Source organism: Heterodontus francisci, chromosome 18, assembly GCF_036365525.1.
Source record: "Heterodontus francisci isolate sHetFra1 chromosome 18, sHetFra1.hap1, whole genome shotgun sequence".
NCBI lineage: Eukaryota > Metazoa > Chordata > Chondrichthyes > Heterodontiformes > Heterodontidae > Heterodontus > Heterodontus francisci.
This window is the reverse complement of record NC_090388.1, coordinates 6,594,637-6,617,094: the sequence shown is the minus strand read 5'-3', so window position 1 is coordinate 6,617,094 and position 22,458 is coordinate 6,594,637. Positions and strand designations below refer to the sequence as shown.

Here is a 22,458-nt window from a genome sequence, read left to right as displayed (position 1 = left end):
ACGATATATTTTTAAAATTTGAAATGCTGAAAGCAGGGTAAGACCAAGGGGAGTGAAATGTAATGTAAAAATTCACTCCGCAGTTCTGGGCAGCTCACTTGGTTCCAGGATGGGGGGGGAGGGTGCAGTGGTTTGGTTCCTGAGCAAAGTCCAGTAGTGAAGGAAAAATGCTGACGGTCCACCAATCCCAGAATAGAAAGGTATGCTGATGGGGTGGGATGAAGAGGCTTGGGAGGAGGCGGCTCGTGTGGAGCATAAACACCAGCACAGGCCAGCTGAGCTGAATGGACTGTTTCGGGGCTCTAATTTTTATGTAACTCTGTTTAATCACAATGTGACCTTTTAGTAAATGGGACAGATGGACACAACAGGAGGGAAGAGTTGCTGACTACAAGACAGGCAGCTTTCCACCTGCATAAGCAGATCTGTAGGTCAGTGGAAATGGCACAGGTCCCTGTGCATGCATCCGAGAATATTTTTAATTCTGCAACGTAATTTTAACTTCATTGAGTAAAATCTTCAAGCTCTGCGGGTGATTTTCTAAGAAGCATTCCTGACATATGAAATTCTTTGTCACGGGAGAAGATTTGGTAAACCTTGCTTTGCTTAACCTGGTATAGTACTTTAACATGGAACCTGTCAAAGACAAACGCTGCTCACAATGTGGTCTCGATATTGGGGGTGCCATACACGGGTTGAGTGAATACTTTGCTGAACATCTTCATTCAATCCACAAGTGTGACCCCTAAGCTTCTGGTCACCTGTCATTTTAATTCTTCACCTTGTTCCCACTCTGACGTCTCCGTCTTTTGCCTTCTACACTGTTCCAATGACATTCAAAATACGCACGAGGAACAGTACCTCATCTTTCGATTGGGCACTTTACAGCCCTCTAGGCTCAACACTGAGTTCCAAAATTTCAGATGGTAACCTCGTTCCCCATTTTCTTTGTCTGTTGTTCGTCGATTTTGGTTTTTCTCTTTTTTTCCTTCTTTGTTGCTTTCAGACAGCAGCTGTTCATCATTCTGCCATCCTCACCTCCTCTCGACACATTGTTTGTTTCTTTACTTGCCCCATTACTCTCCTTGATCTGAGCCATGAATCCTTTTGTCATTTAATCTCTCCTGCCCTCCAACCTATCCCACCTTCCCTGCTTTCACTTGCTGAGAACCTATTACATCTTTAACTTTTCCCAGTTCTGTTGAAGGGTCAGAGACCTGAAACGTTAACTCTGCTTCTCTCTCCACAGATGCTGCCAGACCTGCTGAATATTTCAGGCATTTTCAGTCTTTATGAAAGAATAATGCAGGCTTGCTTTCTTTAGTTTACTCCTGGGTGTCACTGGCAATGTTGGCATTTATTGTCCATCCCAAGTTGCCCAGAGATGGCAGTGATGGGGGTAGGGGGGGGGGGGGGCGGGCTTCATTGTGAACCACTGGCAGTGGCTTTGATATGATTGAGTGACTTGGCCATTCATTTCAGAGGGAAGTTAAGGGTCAACCATGTTGGTGTGGGACTGGAGTCACATATAGACCCAGACTGGGTAAGGACATCAGGTTTCCTTCCCTAAAGGACGTGAGTAAACCAGTTGGATTTTTGCAACAATCAAACAGCTTCACGGCCACTTTAATTGAGACCAGCTTCTTAATTCCAGATTGTCTTTTTAAATTTAATGCAAATTCGCAAACTGCCCTAGTGGGATTTAAATTCCCTGGATTATTAGTCCAGTAAAATTATCCATGATCCCACTATACGTGAGAGACATATGTTTCATTGGGATGGTATTTGAAAAATACTCAATTATTCCAAACATGACATCCACATACATACCAAGCTGATAGTGAACTCCCCTCCATTTGTATATTATAAAAAGCTATTAGCAAATCAGTGACTTCCTGTCATTAACTGCTGTTATGTGGAGAACATTTTGTTGCTATATTGGAATTCATGGTCTGAGTCTCACAAAAACAGGAGTGAAAATCTGGAAAATGGAAGTGCCATGATTTAGGAATCCATACACAGGATGAAGGAATAGTATGACTGTGGTTATATTACCGGATTGGTAATCCAGAGGCTAGGACTAATGATCTGGAAACATGAGCTCAAATCCCACCATAGCAGCTGGGGAATTTAAATTCAGTTAAATAAAAATCTGGTGAGGATAAAGCTATTTATCAGTACTTCTCAAAAAAAATTATCCTATCATAGGATGTGAACAGTGCTGGCTAGCTGCAGTGAACTGACGTCTTGAACCGCTGCAGTCCGTGTGGTGCGGGTACACCCACTATTAGGAAGGGAGTTCTAGGATTTTGACCCAGTGACAGTGAAGGAACGGCGATATAGTTCCAAGTCAGGATGGTGTGTGACTTGGAGGGGAACTTGCAGGTGGTGGTGTTCCCATGTGTCTGCTGCCCTTGTCTTTCTAGGTGCAAGAGGTCCTGGATTTGGAAGCTGCTGTCGAATGAGGCTTGATGAGTTGCTGCAGTGCATCTTGTAGATGGTACACACTGCTGCCACTGAGAGTCGGTGGTGAAGGGAGTGAATGTTGAAGGTGGTGGAGGGGGTGCCAATCAAGTGGGCTGCTTTGCCATGGATGGTGTTGAGCTTCTTGAGTGTTGTTGGAGCTGCACCCATCCTGGGAAGTGGATCACACTCCTGACTTGTGCCGTGTAGATGGTAGACAGGCTTTTTGGAGTCAGGAGGCGAGTTCCCACCGTAGTATTCCTAACCTCTGACCTGCTCTGGTAGCCACAGTGACCACGTAATTAAAGGATTATTATAAAACCTCATCTCGTTCACTAATGCCCTTTTGGGAAGGAAACCTGCTGTCCTTTTCTGGGGTCTGACATTTTCTGCATTACAACAGCGACGGAACTTCAAATGTGCTTCATTGGCTGTAAAGTTGCTTTGGGACATTCTGACGCTGTGAAAGGCGCACGTCTTTCATTATATGTGCCTCCAGACCCACAGCAATGTCATTGACTCTGAATTGACCTCTGAAGTGGCCTAGCAAGCCACCCACCAATGTGGCTCACTACCACCTTCTTCATTCGGGATGGGCAATAAGTGCTGGCCTGGCAAGTGACATCCACAGCCCTTGAATGAAGAAAAGAAAATGCACTCCCATCATGTGAAACTCTGTGCATAGGAGCCCTGGTGTCTCCTCATGAGCCTCGGAGAAGCACCTCCCAGGGCCTCTTCTGGCCACGTCCTGCCTGTTGCCCGTTTCCGCATTCCCCAGTCACTAAATTTCAGAAAGCACCTTACTGGGTATAACATGTGTTGGAATGTGCTGGGGTTACAAAAGGCAAATTCTTGAATTGAGCACATAATTAAGGCTGACACGCCCTGTTCAGTACAGGCAGCAAGATCGGCGCAGGCTTGGAGGGTCGAATGGCCTGTTCCTGTGCTGTACTGTTCTTTGTTGACGGTGGTGTCTTTCGGATGAAACGTTGAACCGACCAACACCCCCATCTACTCTCCCAAGTGGATGTAAGAGATCCCACAGCCCCCATTTGAAAAAGAGCAGGGAGATCCCCCCCAAACACACACTGTGCTCTGCCCGATATTTATCCCTCAACCAACATGAACAAAACAGATGGTCTGGTCATTATCGCATTACTGTTTGTGGGATCTTGCTGTACCTGAAGTAGCTGCCACATTTCCCACATTACAATAGTGACTACACTTCAAAAGCATTTCATTGGCTGTAAAGTGCTTTGGAACAACCTGAGATTGTGAAAGGCGCTATCACGTTCTTTCTTGAACACACAATAATTCCAGAGCTGGAAGTTTGACCAGCGTCTGGGGGTTTATCTTCATGAGGAACAGTAGTCTTGGCTGCCTCAGCGGTTTAGCACCAATGGGAATATCTAGGATTTGCCCGACTGGAGACATTGCACTTTGTGGGCAGTGAGGCAAATATTCAATGCTGTTCACCAGAGTAACCAGAAGATGGAGCTCCAGGACAGTCTGCCCTGTCACTACAATAATTCCCATTCAGACAAACTCGGTCATTTGATAGACTGTGTTTTATAATCTCCACAGCAGTAAGGACGTGCTCTTTAATCTTTAACACACTGGTGAATACACAGCTGCAATATAAAATTGTTCAAAGAATTAACTTCAGCAGGTTTTGTTGATGCACAGTTTTTGATAAATAAATGTCGATCTGGAGATGGATAAAGAAAGACCTTACTTTAATTCACACTTCACCACAGTTACATCCTGAATTACAACAAATTCCTTCATTGCTGCTGCATCAAAATCCTGCAATCTCCTATGTAATGATAGAACTTGCACTTAGATAGCACCTGTCACAACCTCAGGTTGCCCTGAACCACTTTACGCTTTAGAGAAAAGTTTTTGAAGTGTAGTCACTGTTGGAATGTAGGAAATGCAGCAGCCAATTTATGCACAGCAAGCTCCCGCAAACAATGACTGAAAGAAGGACTGAATATTCTGTTTGTGTGACGCTCGTTGAGGAATAAATATTGGCCAGTACACTGGGGAGAACTCCCCTGCTCGTCTTCAAATAGGGCCACAGGATTTTTTGCATTCACCTACGAGGGCAGACGTGGCCTAGCTTGAACGTCTCATCTGAACGACAGCACCTCTGACAGTGCAGCACTCCCGCAGTACTGCACTGCGAGTGTCAGCCTAGAGTTTGTGCTCGAGTCACTGGAATGGGACTTAAATCCACAACCTTCTGACTCAGGAGGTGAGAGTGCTACCAACTGAACCACAACTGACACCCAAGAATACGCTCGGAGTGTCTTCAGCACAGGGACAGAAACAGTTCAAGAAGGCCCATCTTCTCAAGGCAACTAAAGATGGGGAATAAATGGCATGCTTGCCAGCAATACCCACATCCCAAGAATGAATAGTGAAAAAAAAGTGCAGTCATGTAACTTCTCTCAAATAGCAATGGGATTAATATGACATTGATCTATTTGGGACTGTGTTGGTTGATGGAGGACTGTTGCACTGGATACTGGTACGAGCTCCTTGCTATAGGTTCCTTAACCATTTGAATAGGCAGTCAGAGACTTGGATTACCATTGCATGCAACCTCTGACATCGTAAAGCATCCTCAGGATAATTGAATTGTCGGACTACACTATGTGCTGGATTGGGGCTTGAACACAATCTTCTGACTCAGCGATGTGGAGGGCGAGACACCTAAAATGGCAGGAGCAAATTGATATCCCACCCAACCTGATCAACGGACAAATCAGGAAGGGTGTAAAATGGGTGAAGATTCACTATTGTCCGTTTTATTCGACTGCCCAATATCAATTTCATAATTTGCCTCTCTGAGGGCGGGGGACACTATTATTTCGATCCTAGCACTAAAATATAAGGATGATGTCAGGGGGTTGGATTGAAACAGCATTTGTATTGATGGAGTTCAAAGGACAGGAAAGGAAAATATGTAGTTTGCATAATAGGTCACCAAAGAGTGAAAGTGAGGTAGAGGTAGAACTCTGGAGACAGTTCAGAGAGATATGAATGAACAACAGGGTAATAATGTGTTACTTAACCAGGAGATAGGCTGGTTTAAAAGGTAAAATGTGCAGTGAATTTTATTGAGTATAGGACTGCTTCCTCAATCAGTAGGTTTCCAATTCAACAAGGGCCTTGCTTAATTTATTGTCCCCATTACATTTCCCACAACGAAATGTGGGAGGAGGAGCACGCTTGGGACACAGCAGAGTTTAGCATCAACAGAATAGAAAAATATTGAAGAGTCACAGAAAATGTTGCGGGACTGGAAAAAGGGGAAAGTTTAGCACAGTTACAGCCCTGTGCATCATTCAAAACAACATAGATACACCAGCAAAGGGAAAAGAGAGAGAATGAGAAAGAGTGAGAGGGGAGAAAACATATTTATGAAGCACCTTTCAGGTCCTTAAAACATGCCAAAACACTTCAAAGTGAGACTTAATCCCCGCTCTCTCTTCATGGCAAAGAAGGTATCAGCAAGTTGTGGGTTCAAGCAATATTCCAGAGACTTGCACAGTCCCAGTATAGAGAGAGTGCTGCAGTGTCAGAGGTGCCGTCCTTCATGCATGGCGTGAACCGATGCCACATTGGATTTGGTACTGGGTAATGAACCCGGCCAGGTGTCAGATTTAGATGTAGGTGAGCACTTTGGTGATAGTGATCACAATTCGGTTAGGTTTACCTTAGCGATGGGCAGGGACAGGTATATACCGCAGGGCAAGAATTATAGCTGGGGGAAAGGAAATTATGATGAGATTAGGCAAGATTTAGGATGTGTAGGATGGGGAAGGAAACTGCAGGGGATGGGCACAATCGAAATGTGGAGCTTATTCAAGGAGCAGCTACTGCGTGTCCTTGATAAGTATGTACCTGTCAGGCAGGGAGGAAGTTGTCGAGCGAGGGAGCCGTGGTTTACTAAAGAAGTTGAAGCGCTTGTCAAGAGGAAGAAGGAGGCTTATGTTAGGATGAGACGTGAAGGCTCAGTTAGGGCACTTGAGAGTTACAAGCTAGCCAGGAAGGATCTAAAGGGAGAGCTAAGAAGAGCAAGGAGAGGACACGAGAAGTCATTGGCGGATAGGATCAGGGAAAACCCTAAGGCTTTCTATAGGTATATCAGGAATAAAAGAATGACTAGAGTTAGATTAGGGCCAATCAAGGATAGTAGTGGGAAGTTGTGTGTGGAATCAGAGGAGATAGGGGAAGCGTTAAATGAATATTTTTTTCATCAGTATTTACAGTAGAGAAAGAAAATGTTGACGAGGAGAATACTGAGATTCAGGCTGCTAGGCTAGATGGGATTGAGGTTCACAAGGAGGAGGTGTTAGCAATTTTGGAAAGTGTGAAAATAGATAAGTCTCCTGGGCCAGATGGGATTTATCCTAGGATTCTCTGGGAAGCCAGGGAGGAGATTGCAGAGCCTTTGTCCTTGATCTTTATGTCGTCATTGTCGACAGGAATAGTGCCGGAAGACTGAAGGATAGCAAATGTTGTCCCCTTGTTCAAGAAGGGGAGTAGAGACAGCCCTAGTAACTAGAGACCTGTGAGCCTTACTTCGGTTGTGGGTAAAATGTTGGAAAAGGTTATAAGAGACAGGATTTATAATCATCTTGAAAAGAATAAGTTCATTAGCGATAGTCAGCACGGTTTTGTGAAGGGTAGGTCGTGCCTCACAAACCTTATTGAGTTTTGCGAGAAGGTGACCAAACAGTTGGATGAGGGTAAAGCAGTGGATGTGGTGTATATGGATTTCAGTAAGGCGTTTGATAAGGTTCCCCACGGTAGGCTATTGCAGAAAATACGGAAGTATGGGGTTGAAGGTGATTTAGAGCTTTGGATCAGAAATTGGCTAGCTGAAAGAAGACAGAGGGTGGTGGTTGATGGCAAATGTTCATCCTGGAGTTTAGTTACTAGTGGTGTACCGCAAGGATCTGTTTTGGGGCCACTGCTGTTTGTCATTTTTATAAATGACCTGGAAGAGGGTGTAGAAGGGTGGGTTAGTAAATTTGCGGACGACACTAAGGTCGGTGGAGTTGTGGATAGTGCCGAAGGATGTTGTAGGGTACAGAGGGACATAGATAGGCTGCAGAGCTGGGCTGAGAGATGGCAAATGGAGTTTAATGCGGAAAAGTGTGAGGTGATTCACTTTGGAAGGAGTAACAGGAATGCAGAGTACTGGGCTAATGGGAAGATTCTTGGTAGTGTAGATGAGCAGAGAGATCTTGGTGTCCAGGTACATAAATCCCTGAAGGTTGCTACCCAGGTTAATAGGGCTGTTAAGAAGGCATATGGTGTGTTAGCTTTTATTAGTAGGGGGATCGAGTTTCGGAGCCACGAGGTCATGCTGCAGCTGTACAAAACTCTGGTGAGGCCGCACCTGGAGTATTACGTGCAGTTCTGGTCACCGCATTATAGGAAGGATGTGGAAGCTTTGGAAAGGGTGCAGAGGAGATTTACTAGGATGTTGCCCGGTATGGAGGGAAGGTCTTACGAGGAAAGGCTGAGGGACTTGAGGTTGTTTTCGTTGGAGAGAAGGAGGAGGAGAGGTGACTTAATAGAGACATATAAGATAATCAGAGGGTTAGATAGGGTGGATAGTGAGAGTCTTTTTCCTCGGATGGTGATGGCAAACACGAGGGGACATAGCTTTAAGTTGAGGGGTGATAGATATAGGACAGATGTTAGAGGTAGTTTCTTTACTCAGAGAGTAGTAGGGGCGTGGAACGCCCTGCCTGCAACAGTAGTAGACTCGCCAACTTTAAGGGCATTTAAGTGGTCATTGGATAGACATATGGATGAAAATGGAATAGTGTAGGTCAGATGGTTTCACAGGTCGGCGCAACATCGAGGGCTGAAGGGCCTGTACTGCGCTGTAATGTTCTAAAAAAAAAACTCTTAAAAGCACAAAATGCTGGAAATACTCAGGTCAGGCAGCACATGTGGAGAGAGAAACAGTCAACATTTCAAATCAGAAACAATGATTGGTCATTTATTTCATTGGGGTTTCACAGATGTGTTACAGCACAGGAGGCAGCCATTCGGCCCATTCAGCTCTCTGAAAGAACAACTTACCAAAAGCCACTCCCACCACCCCACACTTTTACCCCAAATTCTTCCTTTTCAGATAATACAATTCCTCTTGAATCTGCCTCCACCACCCTCTCAGGCAGTGCATTCCAGATCCTAAACACTCGTGTCAAAAAGCTTTTCCTTATTTTGCCATCGCTACTTCTGCCAATTGCCTTAAATCTGGACCCTCTTGTTCTCGATTTTGCGCTGGGAACAGTTTCTCTCTATTTACTCTGTCCAGACCCCTCACGATTTTGAATTCCTCTATCAAATCACCTCTCAGCCTTCTCTTCTCCAAGGAAGACAGTCCCAACTTCTCCAATCTATCCACATAACTGAAGTTCCTCATCCCCAGAACCATTCCTGTGAATCTTTTCTGCACATTCTCTAATGCCTTCACATCTTTCCTACAGAGCGGCACCTAGAACTGGACACAGTACTCCAGTTGAACCAGTGTTCTATACAGGGATAACACAACTTCCCTGCTTTTGTACTCTTATGTCCCTTTTAATGAAACCTAGAATGCTGTATGCTCTTTAACCACTCTCTCAACCTGTCCTGCCACCTTCAATGATTGATGCACATATACACCCAGGTCCCTCTCTGCTCCTGCACCCACTTTATAAAATAAAGGGTGCAATTCTATTGTCTCTCTGTGTGCTTCCTACCAAAATGAATTGCATCACACTTCTTTGCCTTAAATTTTATCTGCTACTTGCCCATCCATGTCCTCTTGCAGTTTTACACTATTCTCTTTGCGGGTTTGTAGGAGTTTACTATGCACAAAGTAGCTGCTTTGGGATATCCCAAAGACATGACAAGCACAATAATAATAATAATACATTCCTTCCCATTACCAAGGCAACTGCTACTGCAGTGGGGATTTTTTGTATCATAAATGGACAAAGGTTTAGGTGGAAGGGAGTAAGACTATCCACATACCTTTCAGGTAGGAGAATGTCAGGTGCTCCCAATCATCTCCTTCTCACCATCACACATGCAGTCCCTCCACTCCCTCAGCCAGGACAGTCTTTGGGCCTTCGCTTTCTGCCTTGAATAGCAGTCAAATCAGTCGCCGTGTATTAGTGCCATCCTCTGCCTGGCCAAACCTGTTCCCATCTTGGGAATGCCTCTTATAAATTCACTAATTTGCTCCACAAAAGATGTTATGGGAACCCACGTAGGTCCCAGCTGTGCTAGTCATGTCAGAAATGTGAAATATTCTTTATTCCACTCCTACTCATCTTCCTGTGACATTGATACCTTGGTGCTGCTTTCCACTCTCATCTTGAGAATTTCATTACATTTGTTCCCAATTTTTCATCCATTTCACATCTCTCTCTCAGTCTCTATCACTGGACTTTCCATTGGCATCTATTTCAATTCCTCTCTTCACCTACCATGAGCCTCTTCTCTGACCATCTATAGTCACTTCCAGTACCTGCTCCATAACATTGCCACCAAACTCATCATCTACTCCTCCCCCCCCCCCCCCCCCAACCATCCCTCACCACAATCTCAACCTCTTTTCCCCTGGGAAAACTTGCTGGCACCCAAGGCCGACCTGTTATTGGCCATCCTTAATCCAGCAAACTGCATTGGGATGGCTGTTCGGTGCAGAGCTACTTGCCTACCTGATATTAATGAGCTTGGTGCCTTACACTCACGACCCTTCTCCAATTAGGAGAGCAGGCAATGGGTCACACAGGAAGCAGGCCAACATCAATCCCAACATTTCAGGAGAAGAAAAATCACTCAAGTGTCTACAATTCAGAGCACGATAAGTTTTATTAAAACAGGCACAGGACAGTGTCTAACATCTGCAAAGTGCAATCGAGGCAAACCATGACATCTGGCACACCTACTCTCTTTAAATCAGGTGTGCTTTATCATCTGGTTGCTGGACGCATAATTTAAAATTCCCATTGGTATAAACACTGCAGCAAAACCCTACTTAATACCAAATGTCCTTTGAGCTGTTGAAGAAACCAAATGAATCTTATCAAGCTGTGGTTAAGTGCAAGATATTGAATCCAATCTAGAGTCTGTGCCTAAATGACAAGGTTTTCCAACAATGGGCTAAAGGTGCATTTTATATCAGATTTCTAGATACAAGTTTTCAAACAGAATTTCCATTTCATCAAGCATATTCCACTCAATATTTTTATTGATGGATTTATCAGTTTCTATCAAATATTTTTCTTAGACGGAGATACATTTCATAAGTAACTTTTCCAGTTTAAAGGTTAATACCAGAACAGAATATAAAGTTGGTGCAATGCATCACACACCAATAACACAAAAAATCTCAGCATCTAACTTTTTACTTTAATACCAATAGCTCTCAAGTTGTTTTGACCTATAAAGGGAAGGTCAGCAGTCCTGACAGCCCCTACTTTTTTCCAGTTTCTTTTCCCCCAGGAAAGCATCCCCTCGATTGCTCAAACGTCACAGCGAGCTTAGCAGCTCCCTCAACCAACCTGAAAAACAAGGCTTGTTGCACAAAGCAAATGATTGCTGAAGAAAGCAACCCACTACCACCCCCACCGCCCCCCCAAGTTGATACAAGTCTAAGATATTCAAATGATCAACTAAGAGAGATGATGTCCTCCAAAAGTTGGACTCGTGTTTTTAGCACCTGGATATTCAAGTTTAAAATATATATTTACCAATACAGCAATGGCTGCACTTTAAAAACTAAAATATAACATAAATAATTGGTTGTGAAGTAACTTGGGAAATCTAGAGAGTGAATGGCTACTAAGCAAATGCAACCTCTTTTATACAGGTTGCATAAACTTGGCTTGCATTCCTCTGAGTTTAGAAAGTTGAGGGTTGATCTGATTGAGGTGTTTAAAATAGTAAAGGGAACTGATAAAAGGAAAGAGAGAGAAACTATTTTCTCACGAGCAGGAATCTGGAACTAGGCAGCGCAATATCAGACTGAGGCCATTCAGGAGTGAAATCAGGAAGCACTTCTTCACAGAAAGGGTCGTGGAAATCTGGAATTCTCTCCATTAGAAGGCTGTGGGTCAATTGAAACTTTCAGGATGAGATGATAGATTTTTGTTGGGTAAGTGCATCAGGGGATATGGAGCAAAGGTGGGTAAATGGAGTGGAGGTGCAGCTCGGCCATGACCAAATTGAATGACAGAACAGGCCTGAGGAGCTGAACGGCCTCCTCCTGTTCCTTAGATAAAGAGAAACATTTTCTCAATATTGTGACACCAAGCTAAAAAGCATCAGAGCGTTTTCCACAGCACACGAGCACATTGCATGTACATGATTATACCTGTGCGTACACCACATAGTCATGAGGTGGGTTATATTCATGTACTCATTAACAGATAGAATTCCCACGATCATTTTGTAATTCCACGTCTATCCTTTGTAGTTAAAAGTTGCACATGTTCTACCAGAACAAGTCTTTGCAGTTGCAAACCGGCTTGCCAGTCTAAGGATCATCCATTTTCAATACAGTGGGACGCATGGACAGACTGGAGAACAATTGACAGTGCAACTTCCTGTTCCCTCTCACTTTAACTTCCCAAAAGTGGCCTCACGTTCTGATTCAGAACACTGACCAGGGACCGACCCCCCCCCCCCCCCACCCCCCCACTCCCAGTATCAGTCTCTCAATGACTTCAGGCATAATACAAAACTGCCCTGAATCAGCAAGGTGGTGAAACAATCTATATACATATTCCAGTTCACAAACAAGTAATAAGAATCCATTCTCCCTCAACTCATTTCAGCACTTGTGCATTGGGTACAGTTTTAAAATTCCACTGGGGTGATAATCCAGTTTGTAAATTTTGCAGGAAGTTGCAGATGAATTAGTGATTCTTGACTGGGTGGCACAACCCTACACCGGTGGCATTCCAATGACCTGGCGTGGTAGGGCCATGGGTTTGTGCCAACCACCTGCCCATTACTCAGCTCCTGATTTCAGCCATGCCAAGCAGAGGGCCAGCTAACTGGAATCCCAACAAAACAAATTAAAAATCTCTTTTGACTTATTGCAAAACTAATGTTGAACCAAGTAACTTTTCATAAACACTTACTGAAAGGCAAATGGGGAGAAATTCACCTTGGGAGGTAGCACACAATGAGCAACAGCCAATCAGGAACTCAATTTACACTTCACCTGACTTCCTTTACTGTTGAAGTCATTCAAGAAATATGGGTGGGGTGTAAAAAAAAAAAAAGCTGCTGCTGATGGGCATCAACAAAGGGCGATATCCAAAGACGAATTTTACTCTCAGCGTGTGTTTAAAAACTACAGGAGTTAATGCATTTTTTACACTTATTTTCACCCTTCTTTAAATAACTTTCAGCCCCCATCCCCCCCCCCACTCAACCTCCCAAAAGCTGGGGCCATCCCATAGGTGCCAAACCACTCTGATAACAGCAAGGGTCAACTTTCTATTTGAGACTTGAGCCAACTCCCTCATTGGGCCATCAGGAGAGTATTTTTACACCTACTGCAGAATTCTGGGTTTAATCACAAACTTAAATATAAATACAAGCTGGAGATAAAAAGTGCCTTCCACTTTTTTCCCATTCCATCGAGACCCAATAAAGAAAATTGCTGAACGCATCAGTAATAGATGCTTCACCTAATGAAACACACATAAGATAAATGCTCATTGTAGTGTCATGTATGTAAAAAAAAAACATTTCAGCAGCTCATTCTCAGTAAATATACCAGAACACAGTAACAGTTCAGAAATAAAACCTACGACAGAACAATTGCTTCAACTGTGAGAATTCTGAATACAGTATTCAGTAGGATTGACAGAAATGTCATTCTGAAAAACAGATTACATATACCCAGCCAAAACAATAAACAGTATCGTTGAAAGCAGTGATGAATATATTGCACGATAGATTGCCAACATCTCCTTGGCATATGGTGCGCAAATCATAGAAATTTACCACTAAACCTTAAATCAGATTTTTTTTTTTTTAAATACATCTCAGTTTTGCACCCATTTGTAGTCAGTGGAGAGAAAAGAAGGCAGTGTCCGAGAAATGGGAACCAAACCCTCTTTCAATTGCAATCCCTCTCAAAAGGTTTTAATGAATGTCTATTACTTTCCACCCTTCTCTGTTCTAAATTTTAAAAAGTTTGAGGTAAAGCATTGCTCCAAATAACACTCTTGCATCTAATTTTTTTTATGCAAGGATAAAGGCCCAGATTTTGCAGTCAGTGGTGAAGTGACAGCACTCGCTGCCCACAAAGATCTTGCGATATCTATTGTGTGGATTTCCCCCTTCCTGACATTAATTTGAATCTGGTGCCAAATCAAGGGGATCTCCAGGCATCCAGCAACAGTGATGTCATCAAGCAGGGTAAGCCACCTACATTGAAGTATTCTCAGACAGCAAATCAGGAAGTAAAATGTACTGATTATCCTTCACTTTTTATAGCTATTACAGAGAGCAAAATAAAGATTGGGACACACATTAGAAGCCGAAATATCAAGGTTAAAAATATTTAAAACTATGGAATCATAATGGAAAAATTTGACATTACACAAATATATTAGTTTTCCAGGGCCAGAGGTGTTGTTCAGCAGTAGTTATGACTTAGCACGTCATTAAAAATCCAGTTACACCTCAAACAAGGAGTATCTTTGTCAGGGGTGGGTAGTGGTTTAACAGCAATGTTACAGCATAAAAGAAGTTCTTGGCAGTTCAGTGATTTCTAAAGATTGTCATCTGCAGAGACTTCAACAGTGCATCTTGTGGAGGAGCAGAGAATCACTGGCAGCAACTTCTGGATTTCAGTGTTTAACTGCGCACATGCAGACTCCAGAAGCTGCTGTCAGTTTCACAGTTGTAATGACGCAAATGCAGCCAATTTCACCAGCATTGCAACAGCAAACTCCAGGCCAAAGTGGAAAGTTAAGTTGGGGGAGAAAAGTAGAGAAAATGGAGCTGTACAGTTGGCATCAATGGTGATTACAGTGAGCTGAAATGGATTACTCAAGATGAGACAGAAAAGATCGATTTGACTGCATCTCCAAGGACTTAACCCTCCTTCCTGAACAAGGACAGGTCCATGAGTAGACAGCGTTCATTGGACCCAAATATCTGACCCATGCGGTATCAAGTCGGCAATTCTACAGGACCATCCGCAATTTGTTTTTAAATTGCAAACTAAGTAGAAACAATTAACCCTCACCCTGGTGTTGTTCAGAGGAATTAACCTGCTCAAGCTCGCTAAAAATATCAGAGCCCAGCTCTCTGCAATGCTGCAACTCAAAACATTTAAAAAAAAGTCAGTGTAGTTTTCAAAAGGAGTTATTTTAGCGCCAGTCAAGAGAAACAAAACCAAATAAAATCCAATTAAATTATACATTTCCGTGACTGCAAGCATGGGGAAGATGAGTAACGACAACATTCTGGGAAGAAATTGCTTGGATCTGGTCAAATTATATAATAACTATATTGAAAAGTGCATCGACAGTTAGCGTTATTTTATCAGTACAACTTGTCATGACCATTAAGCAAAAACAACCCTCCTCAAAGAAACTGGGAGAGAAAAGTTGAGTCAGCTTCATATATTCATGAAGCGCAGTTTATTCTCCTACTTCTCTCTCTTCCTCTCAAAGCCACTGGTTCCTGTGATACCTTGATTCCACAGTCCTCTGCTACCTTGTTCAGGTGATCCTCCCTCTCGTGTTAGCCCAGGAAGGGAGCTCTGGCAGGCAATTCGCACATGGAAGCATCCTGTCCTTAACCCCAACATCTGCTCATATGTCTTTCCACCGGGGTGCAGGGGGTGGTACTGAGGACCAATCAGGAGCAGGAACCCTGAACGATTCCCCTGCACCACCTCCCTGGATTTCCACCGCCACATAAAATATAATCGAAGCTCATGTGTAATCCATCCAGCAAAGAGGAAAAATAGATCAAACTACACAGGGTGCAAGGTTTAACGCCAATGGACACAATAGGAATTGCCAACCAATAGCTTCCATGAATAACAGCCCCTCGCTTGTATGTAATGCTGGCATCTACTTAAATTTGTATTGCTGCCCGATAACCTGTATAATTAATCAAGGACAATGAACCTTATTGTGCAACTGGACTTGTCATTATTATCGTTCAGTCGGTCAAGTGCTGCAAGGTTATTCGTCCAGGGATTGTTCTGCCACAAGTGACAATGGAAGCAGAGACAACATCATTTGAAAGGGAATTGGCGGGATTTGAAATGGAGGAATGTGAAAGCGTGCAGGGAAAGGGCTGGGAAAATTGAAAGTGGAAGGCTCCACCTGAAGAGGTAGCACAGGGTGACTCCTCTCTGCACTGGAATTTCACCTGGCAGCTTGGCTGTTTAAAATAAACCAGGACTATAAAAAAATGAAATCTTCAACTGAAGACTGTGAGCAGTGTTGGGGGGGGGGGGGGGGGGGGGGAAAAGAGGGGGTAGAAAGCTGCCAATATTGGACCTGCGCCTGTTACACATCCCATCACTGAGGTCAGTGAAATGCAAAATTGTGCAAGGCGTATTACAGGCGATCGAGTTGATACAGTCAGTGCTCCACTCACTCCCTACGGAAAGTGTCAATCCAGGAATAAAAGTGGACGACGGAAAACAAACTAGTTTTGTTGAGAAATACGAAGCTAAACGAGCCAATTACAAGTCAAGAAAACAAGACTGGATCAGGAGGGGGAGAAGAGAGGGGAAATCCCGGAGATGGGAACATTAGCATTTTACAGATCGGGCAATGTTTTGTCTACGGAAATCCAGTGTTACCATTTTACATTCGTTTCAACAAAAAAAAAATCATACTTACAAGAGCAGCACCAGCCCCATTACCCCATCCCAAGTAAATATTTTGATTATTTCCTGTGCTTGTTACTTCTGTTCATGACAAAGTCATTATCTTCACTTCAGCATTTTGTAGCCAGGTTTCTCAAAGGAGAGGGTGAAACTGCAGTCTTTTTGTTTGATTGGGGCTGTTTCACTGGAAGTGACACGCCCTTCATTACCTTTGGAGGGGGTTTGACCGCGGAAGGCTGTATCCGTGGAGACTGTGGGGTCGTTGCTTCGGACTGCGGTAGTTTTACGACAGCTAGCGGAGTCCGGGGGACAGGCGCGAGGCCCCGAGGCGGCAGCTTCTTCTCACTTGCAGGGGCCTTCGCAGACGTCTTCTGCGTCGTCTCGGCTCGAGGCACGTCCTTGGCCGGGGTAAGCGCGGCCCTCGGAGCTGATTTCTGCACGCGAGAAACCGGCGTGGAGTTCGGGAGGGGGGCCCGAGGGACTCTGGAGGGTGTGGGGGGTCTCTTGGAGGCCAATGGAGATGTCAAACCGGGGTTCTGTAAGTGTTTCCCCAGGGATCCAGATGCTAGAGGAGCAGTGGATAACGGGAATCGAGGGGTCAGCCCTGCTGTGGGGTCAGCATTTGGCAGACATTTTGCTGGAGGTCTTTGAAGGAGCCTGCATGGTGCCTTTGAAGGGGTCCGGAGAAGTTTGGGGGAGGGGTGGGCCTCCTCGACCCCGAGTTGTGTCACGGTTTTTGGTTGGCGGGAATGCTTTGCTGGAGATGCTGGTTGCGTAGAGGACAGCTGTGATCTTGGTGCAGGACACTTGGGGGTCCTGGAAGCTGAGCTTGGTGCCACACGGGACACATGTCTGCAGTCAGCAGTTGCTGGGCGAGACCCAAATTTCAATGGCTGCCCTGCAGAGGAGGGGCACTTGCAGCGGAGATGGACTTGCTTGCACGTGGACCACAGTGGCACGCGAGGAGATCCTGGGCATTTAGCCAGGGGTTGTGCCACCTTGATAGCGGATGGCAGATCCACGGTGGGCGGTTTGGGAGATTTTGCCGGGATGTTAGGGGTGTTGGGGGGATCTTGAGAGATGCCCTTCTCGAATGCCATGATCCTCTCCTCCAGCATGGTGAAGTGCAGTACCCGACAAGGGTCGTGCTTCAGAAGAAAGCCCTGTAGTGTGTCCCAGCCTCCTCCCACACGCACCATCACGTGTTTGCCATGCAACATCTGCAAATAAACATTTGAAAGAACAAAATGAATACTCTTCCAGATCAATTTTAGTTCATTCTTGCAAATAACATTTTGCCCTCACCCAATATTGATTAATAATAATCTGCATATAAATAAAGATAATGTTGCCAGATGAGTTATCTAATTTTCCTCATTCAGTACTGGGAGCTCCAGCTTAGGAAAGGCTATGTGCAGATTCACTAGAGTAATGCAAGGAGAGAGTGTTAATGGTTACAAAAGACCCCCCAAAAAATTGAACATTTTGTATCAGGAAAAGTTCATGGAGAATCGACAAGGTTTTAACGGCTACGTAAGGCCTTTGAGAGGGTGAACCAGTGAGGGATTGTTTTCATTCACTGGTGAGTTGGTAATAAGAGGGCACAGACTATTAGCAGCTGAACAAGGGGGAAGCTCAGACTCATCTTGACAGAGCGATCAAAACCTGGAATGTGGACCATTGAGGCAGAGACTGTATCAGTTAAAAGGGAATTAGGTTAGTATCGGAGAAGAAAGAGTATAAAAAGATACGGTGAAAGACCAAGAAAATGGGAATACAGCAGATTGCATTAGTTAAAGAGCAAGTCCCAGTACAGAAATGATGGGCCAAATGACCTCCTTCAGAGCTCTATCAATCTATGATTAGTATTTAGTGGAAGAATAATTCATGGCTGAGGCACAAGACATTTAAATTCAGCAGTTTATTTCAAGGTACGCCCCGTTTGCTTTGCAGAACACAGGGAATGGCTTGCGACGGTGAGTCCACTCAAACAGGGACCTTGTCCCTTCCCAAGATATCTCCTGCAGCATCGGAACAGGAGGCCATTCAGCCCCTTGAACCTGCCCCACCGTTCTATTAGATCATGGCTCAACTCCATTTTCCTGCCTCGTCTCCATATTGCTTATCCAGGCTTGGGTTGACATCCTTCCATCTATGAAAGATGATGGACACGCAGCAAACAATCCATTTAGGTGGGCTGTCTTCTCTTGGTGCACCTTTGCTGATGGCTGTGAAGGCCAATCCTTGAGAGGCAGGTTCTGCCACAAGTGCCTCACGTGAAGCTACCAAGTGACGCTGTGAGTTGTTGTTTTTGACGTTGGCACCTGTTGCCAAGCTGCTGTGGCAACTGGTCATCGTGGTGGTTCACACCAGTCCACAGGATGTGCCGCCATTTCTCTCTTTCACCAGCTGATGACTCCCAGGTTCGATAGTCGACATTTAGAGCCTTAATGTCACACTTGGAAGCATCCTTGAAGCGGAGCTTTGGGCGCCCCACTGGTCGTCTGGCCCCGTCTACCTCACCATACAGAAGGTCCCTGGGTATGCCTGCGGACCTGTTCGATCCACCGAAGCCGCCTCTGTTTGATTAGTGCCAACACACTTGGGAGCTCTGCCTTTGAGAGCACAGCCGCATCTGTGATTTTGCCCTGCCAGGATATACCCATAATGCACCACAGACAGCAAGGATGGAAATTATTGAGCTTCTTTTCCCGGTAGCTGTAAGTCGCCCATGTTCCACAGCCATTCAGCAAGGTGCCGAGAACACAGGCCTTATAAACCATCAGCCTGGTCCTAAGGGTCAGCTTGGTGTTATCCCATGCGTGTTTCGCATGTCAGCTAAAGGTGGTAGCTGCTTTCCCTATGTCTGTATCGAGCTCTGCATCAAATGGACAGATTGTTTGTCATCGTGAACCCAAGGTAGCAGAATTTGCTAAGCACTGCCAGTGGGGAGTTATTTAGTGTGATCAGGGGTGGAGATCCAACACCTTGTCCCATGACCACAGTTTTCTTGAACAGACATCTAATTGATCTCAGCTTTGCAAGTTCCAATTGATCCCCAGCATCAACAGCCTATGGCAGGAGAGAGTTCCAGATTTCCATTAGAATAGAAAATATGATTCCCGATTTCACGCCCTCACGCTAATTTTAAGATTATGCCCCCTTGTTCTGCTCTCACCCATCAGATCAGCCACAATCAAATTGATGGCAGAACAGGCTCCAGGGGCTGAACAGCCTCCCACTCCTATGTAATTATTAATCCACATTTCCCCTCTCGGATGCTGATGGCCAGTGTCCGTCAGCTGTTATTCCTAGGTGCGTCTGAGTAGGACCTTTCTCTGCTGTTGCTCGACTACACTTCCAAAGCAGGCAGCTGGGAAACATGGACATAAAGCAGTTGCAGGTCAAATCAGAACTCCGGAAATGCGATTAGGATGTTGGCTAACGGCGCTTTAATCAAAGAATGTGTGCGACCAGTGTCTGAGGAGATCGGCACATGGATATTTCATCACTCCAGTCAGCCTGCAGCCACCAGCAACATGTAACACAAGTCAAGGGCGACTGACACTAATTAAATCTACACAAATTGAATTTACAATTGCAGCATTGGAAGCTAATATTTAAGAACAAAGAACATAAGAAATAGGAGCAGGAGTAGGCCATTCGGCCCTTCTAGCCTGCTTCACCATTCAACAAGATCATGACTGATCATCTACCTCAATGCTCCCTTCCTATACAGTCCCCATATCCCTTGATTCTCTTTGCACCCAAAAATCTATTGACCTCTGATGTGAATATACTCAATGACTGAGCATCCACAGCTCTCTGGGGGTACAGAATTCCAAAGATTCACAACCTTCAGTGAAGAAAGTTCTCCTCATCTCAGCCCTAAATTGCCAAACTCTTATTCTGAGACTGGGACCCTGTGTTCTAGATTCCCCAGCCAGGGGAAACATTTTCTCAGCATCTAACCTCAGCCAAGTCCTTAATAATTTTATGTGTTGCAATTTGATCACCTCTCACTCTTCTAAACTCTAGGGAATATAGGCGTAATCTACTCAATCTCTCCTCATATGACAATCCCCTCATTCTGGGAACCAGTAGAATGAACCTTCGTTGCACTCCCTCCAGGGCAAGTATGTTCTTCCTTAGGTAAGGAGACCAAAACTGCACACAGTGCTCCAGGTGTGGCCTCACCAATACTCTTGTCTTTGCATATCTCATTTTTAAGAGGATAATTCATCAAGATCAATCTATCCAGCTACCAGTAAGAATTGGTTTTGGCCGTTCTCAGGAACATCACCATCGGCATGGCTGCCAGCCCATGACTGAACAGCGAGGTTGAAGGCTGGCTCAAAACTAGGCCTCACTTACATTAGTTGCTTGAGCCTCCACAGGCCACAAGCCTATTTAAACAAGGCGAGTGATGGGCCACTGACATCGCCGGTAGGTGACCGCTGAAGGAGCCTCAACAGAGTAGGCCGAACATCTGGTCTGCTCATTCCAGAAGAGGACCAACATGGACACAAGGCCCTCTCTGACAGGGATGTCTGAAAAACGGGTCAGCCCCAACACTGGGTCAGTGGCCTTTCAGGTTGTCCTTGGGACACAGGATGCCAGTCACCAAAAGTGACCCTCGTCACACCCATTTTACACCCGTAAAACTGGTTCAGCGAGGTCCAAGTTCAACCATGTTATCCGATCAGTTCCGTCACAGATGCTGGCTGATCTGGTTTTTTTTTTTGCACCAGGTTTCCAGAATCTGCTGAGTTTTTATTTTTGTTGTTTTTTGGCCAATGAACAGCCTTGTACCCAATAACAGATTTCAGAAATTTTGAAAGATAAAAAACACCCCGAGATGTAGCTGGAGGAGCTCAGCAGCTGGGAGAAGAATCAGACAGAACCGCTGGTTTAGGGCTGGTATTGTTTCTTGTGAACTGGGCGCTGGGATTGGGAAACATTGGGAGAAAACTGGACTGGATGCCAACGTGCAAATCAGGTTGCATGTGTGCATACCGACCCACCCACATTTCCAGGATCAAATACTCACCCTGATAAAAAGAATCTTTCCTCCCAGCCGATAGCGGCCTTCAGATAAAAACTCGATGGAGAATCTGTGCGAACATTTACAAGGCGGGTCATCAGCAATTGTCTTCACCTGAAAGTAAGAAAATAATTAGTCTGCGGAAGGCAATCTAAATTATCCAGGTAATGGATTTGAAAGGGAGGACAAGAAGTCTGAAGTTTACGGGATACGGTACCATGGTGGTGATGTCACTGGACAAGTAATCCAGAGGCCTGGATTGATAACCTAGGGACACCAGTTCAAATCCCACCATGGCAGCTGGGGAATTTAAATACAATTAAATAAATCTGAAATGAAAAGCTAGTCTCAATTATGGCGACCATGAAACTACCAGATTGTTAGAAGAACCCAACTGGTTCACTCATGTTCATTAGGGAAGGAAATCTGCTGTCTTTACCTGGTCTGGCCTACATGTGACTCCAGACCCACAAGCCATAGCCTGAAATGGCCTAACAAACCATTCCATTGCAGGAGGGTCACCACCACCTGCTCAAGGGTAATTAGGGATGGACTTGCCAGTGATACCCATATCCCTAGAATGAATTTAAAAAGAAAGTTGGGGTACAAAATGAAGAGGAAGTGAAACAGTATTTTTGTGGGAGTTGGGAAGGGGGGGGTGCAGGGAATGGGTAGAGATGGAAAGGGGGCAGTATTACAGAGGTGAAGAAAGTAGTCTTGTTAATGGACTGGATGCAGGGGACGGAAGGTGTGCTTAGGTTCGAGCAATGCACCTCACTGGGTACATCTCCTGACATAGATGGTGGTAGTGAGACAGTAAGAAAAGAGATTCAGAAACATAGAAAATAGGAGTAGGCCATTCGGCCCTTCGAGCCTGCTCCACCATTCATTATGATCATGGCTGATCATCCAACTCAGTAACCTGTTCCCGCTTTCCCCCCATATTCTTTGATCCCTTTCACCCCAAGAGCTATATCTAACTCCTTCTTGAAAACATACAATGTTTTGGCCTCAACTGCTTTCTGTGGTAGTGAATTCCACAGGCTCA

At 44.8% G+C, this 22,458-nt stretch overlaps 1 protein-coding gene and 1 long non-coding RNA gene across 2 annotated transcripts in view; one reads left to right on the top strand and one right to left on the bottom strand.

The window, feature by feature from the left end:
* The first annotated feature begins 240 nt into the window (after positions 1-240).
* LOC137379410 (uncharacterized) overlaps positions 241-22,458 on the top strand; it is a 30,759-nt gene continuing 8,541 nt past the window's right edge. The window contains exons 1-2 of the long non-coding RNA XR_010976811.1: positions 241-431; positions 13,759-13,926. This is a non-coding gene — a long non-coding RNA (uncharacterized lncRNA). The remainder of the gene's footprint in view (positions 432-13,758; positions 13,927-22,458) is intronic.
* The window catches only part of gas2l3 (growth arrest-specific 2 like 3), a 47,760-nt gene continuing 41,318 nt past the window's right edge, over positions 16,017-22,458 (bottom strand). The window contains exons 8-9 of the mRNA XM_068050172.1: positions 21,417-21,524; positions 16,017-17,586 (exon numbers count right to left, since the gene is read on the bottom strand). Of these exons, the coding sequence (XP_067906273.1) occupies positions 16,477-17,586; positions 21,417-21,524 (1,218 nt within the window). The 3' untranslated portion in view covers positions 16,017-16,476. The remainder of the gene's footprint in view (positions 17,587-21,416; positions 21,525-22,458) is intronic.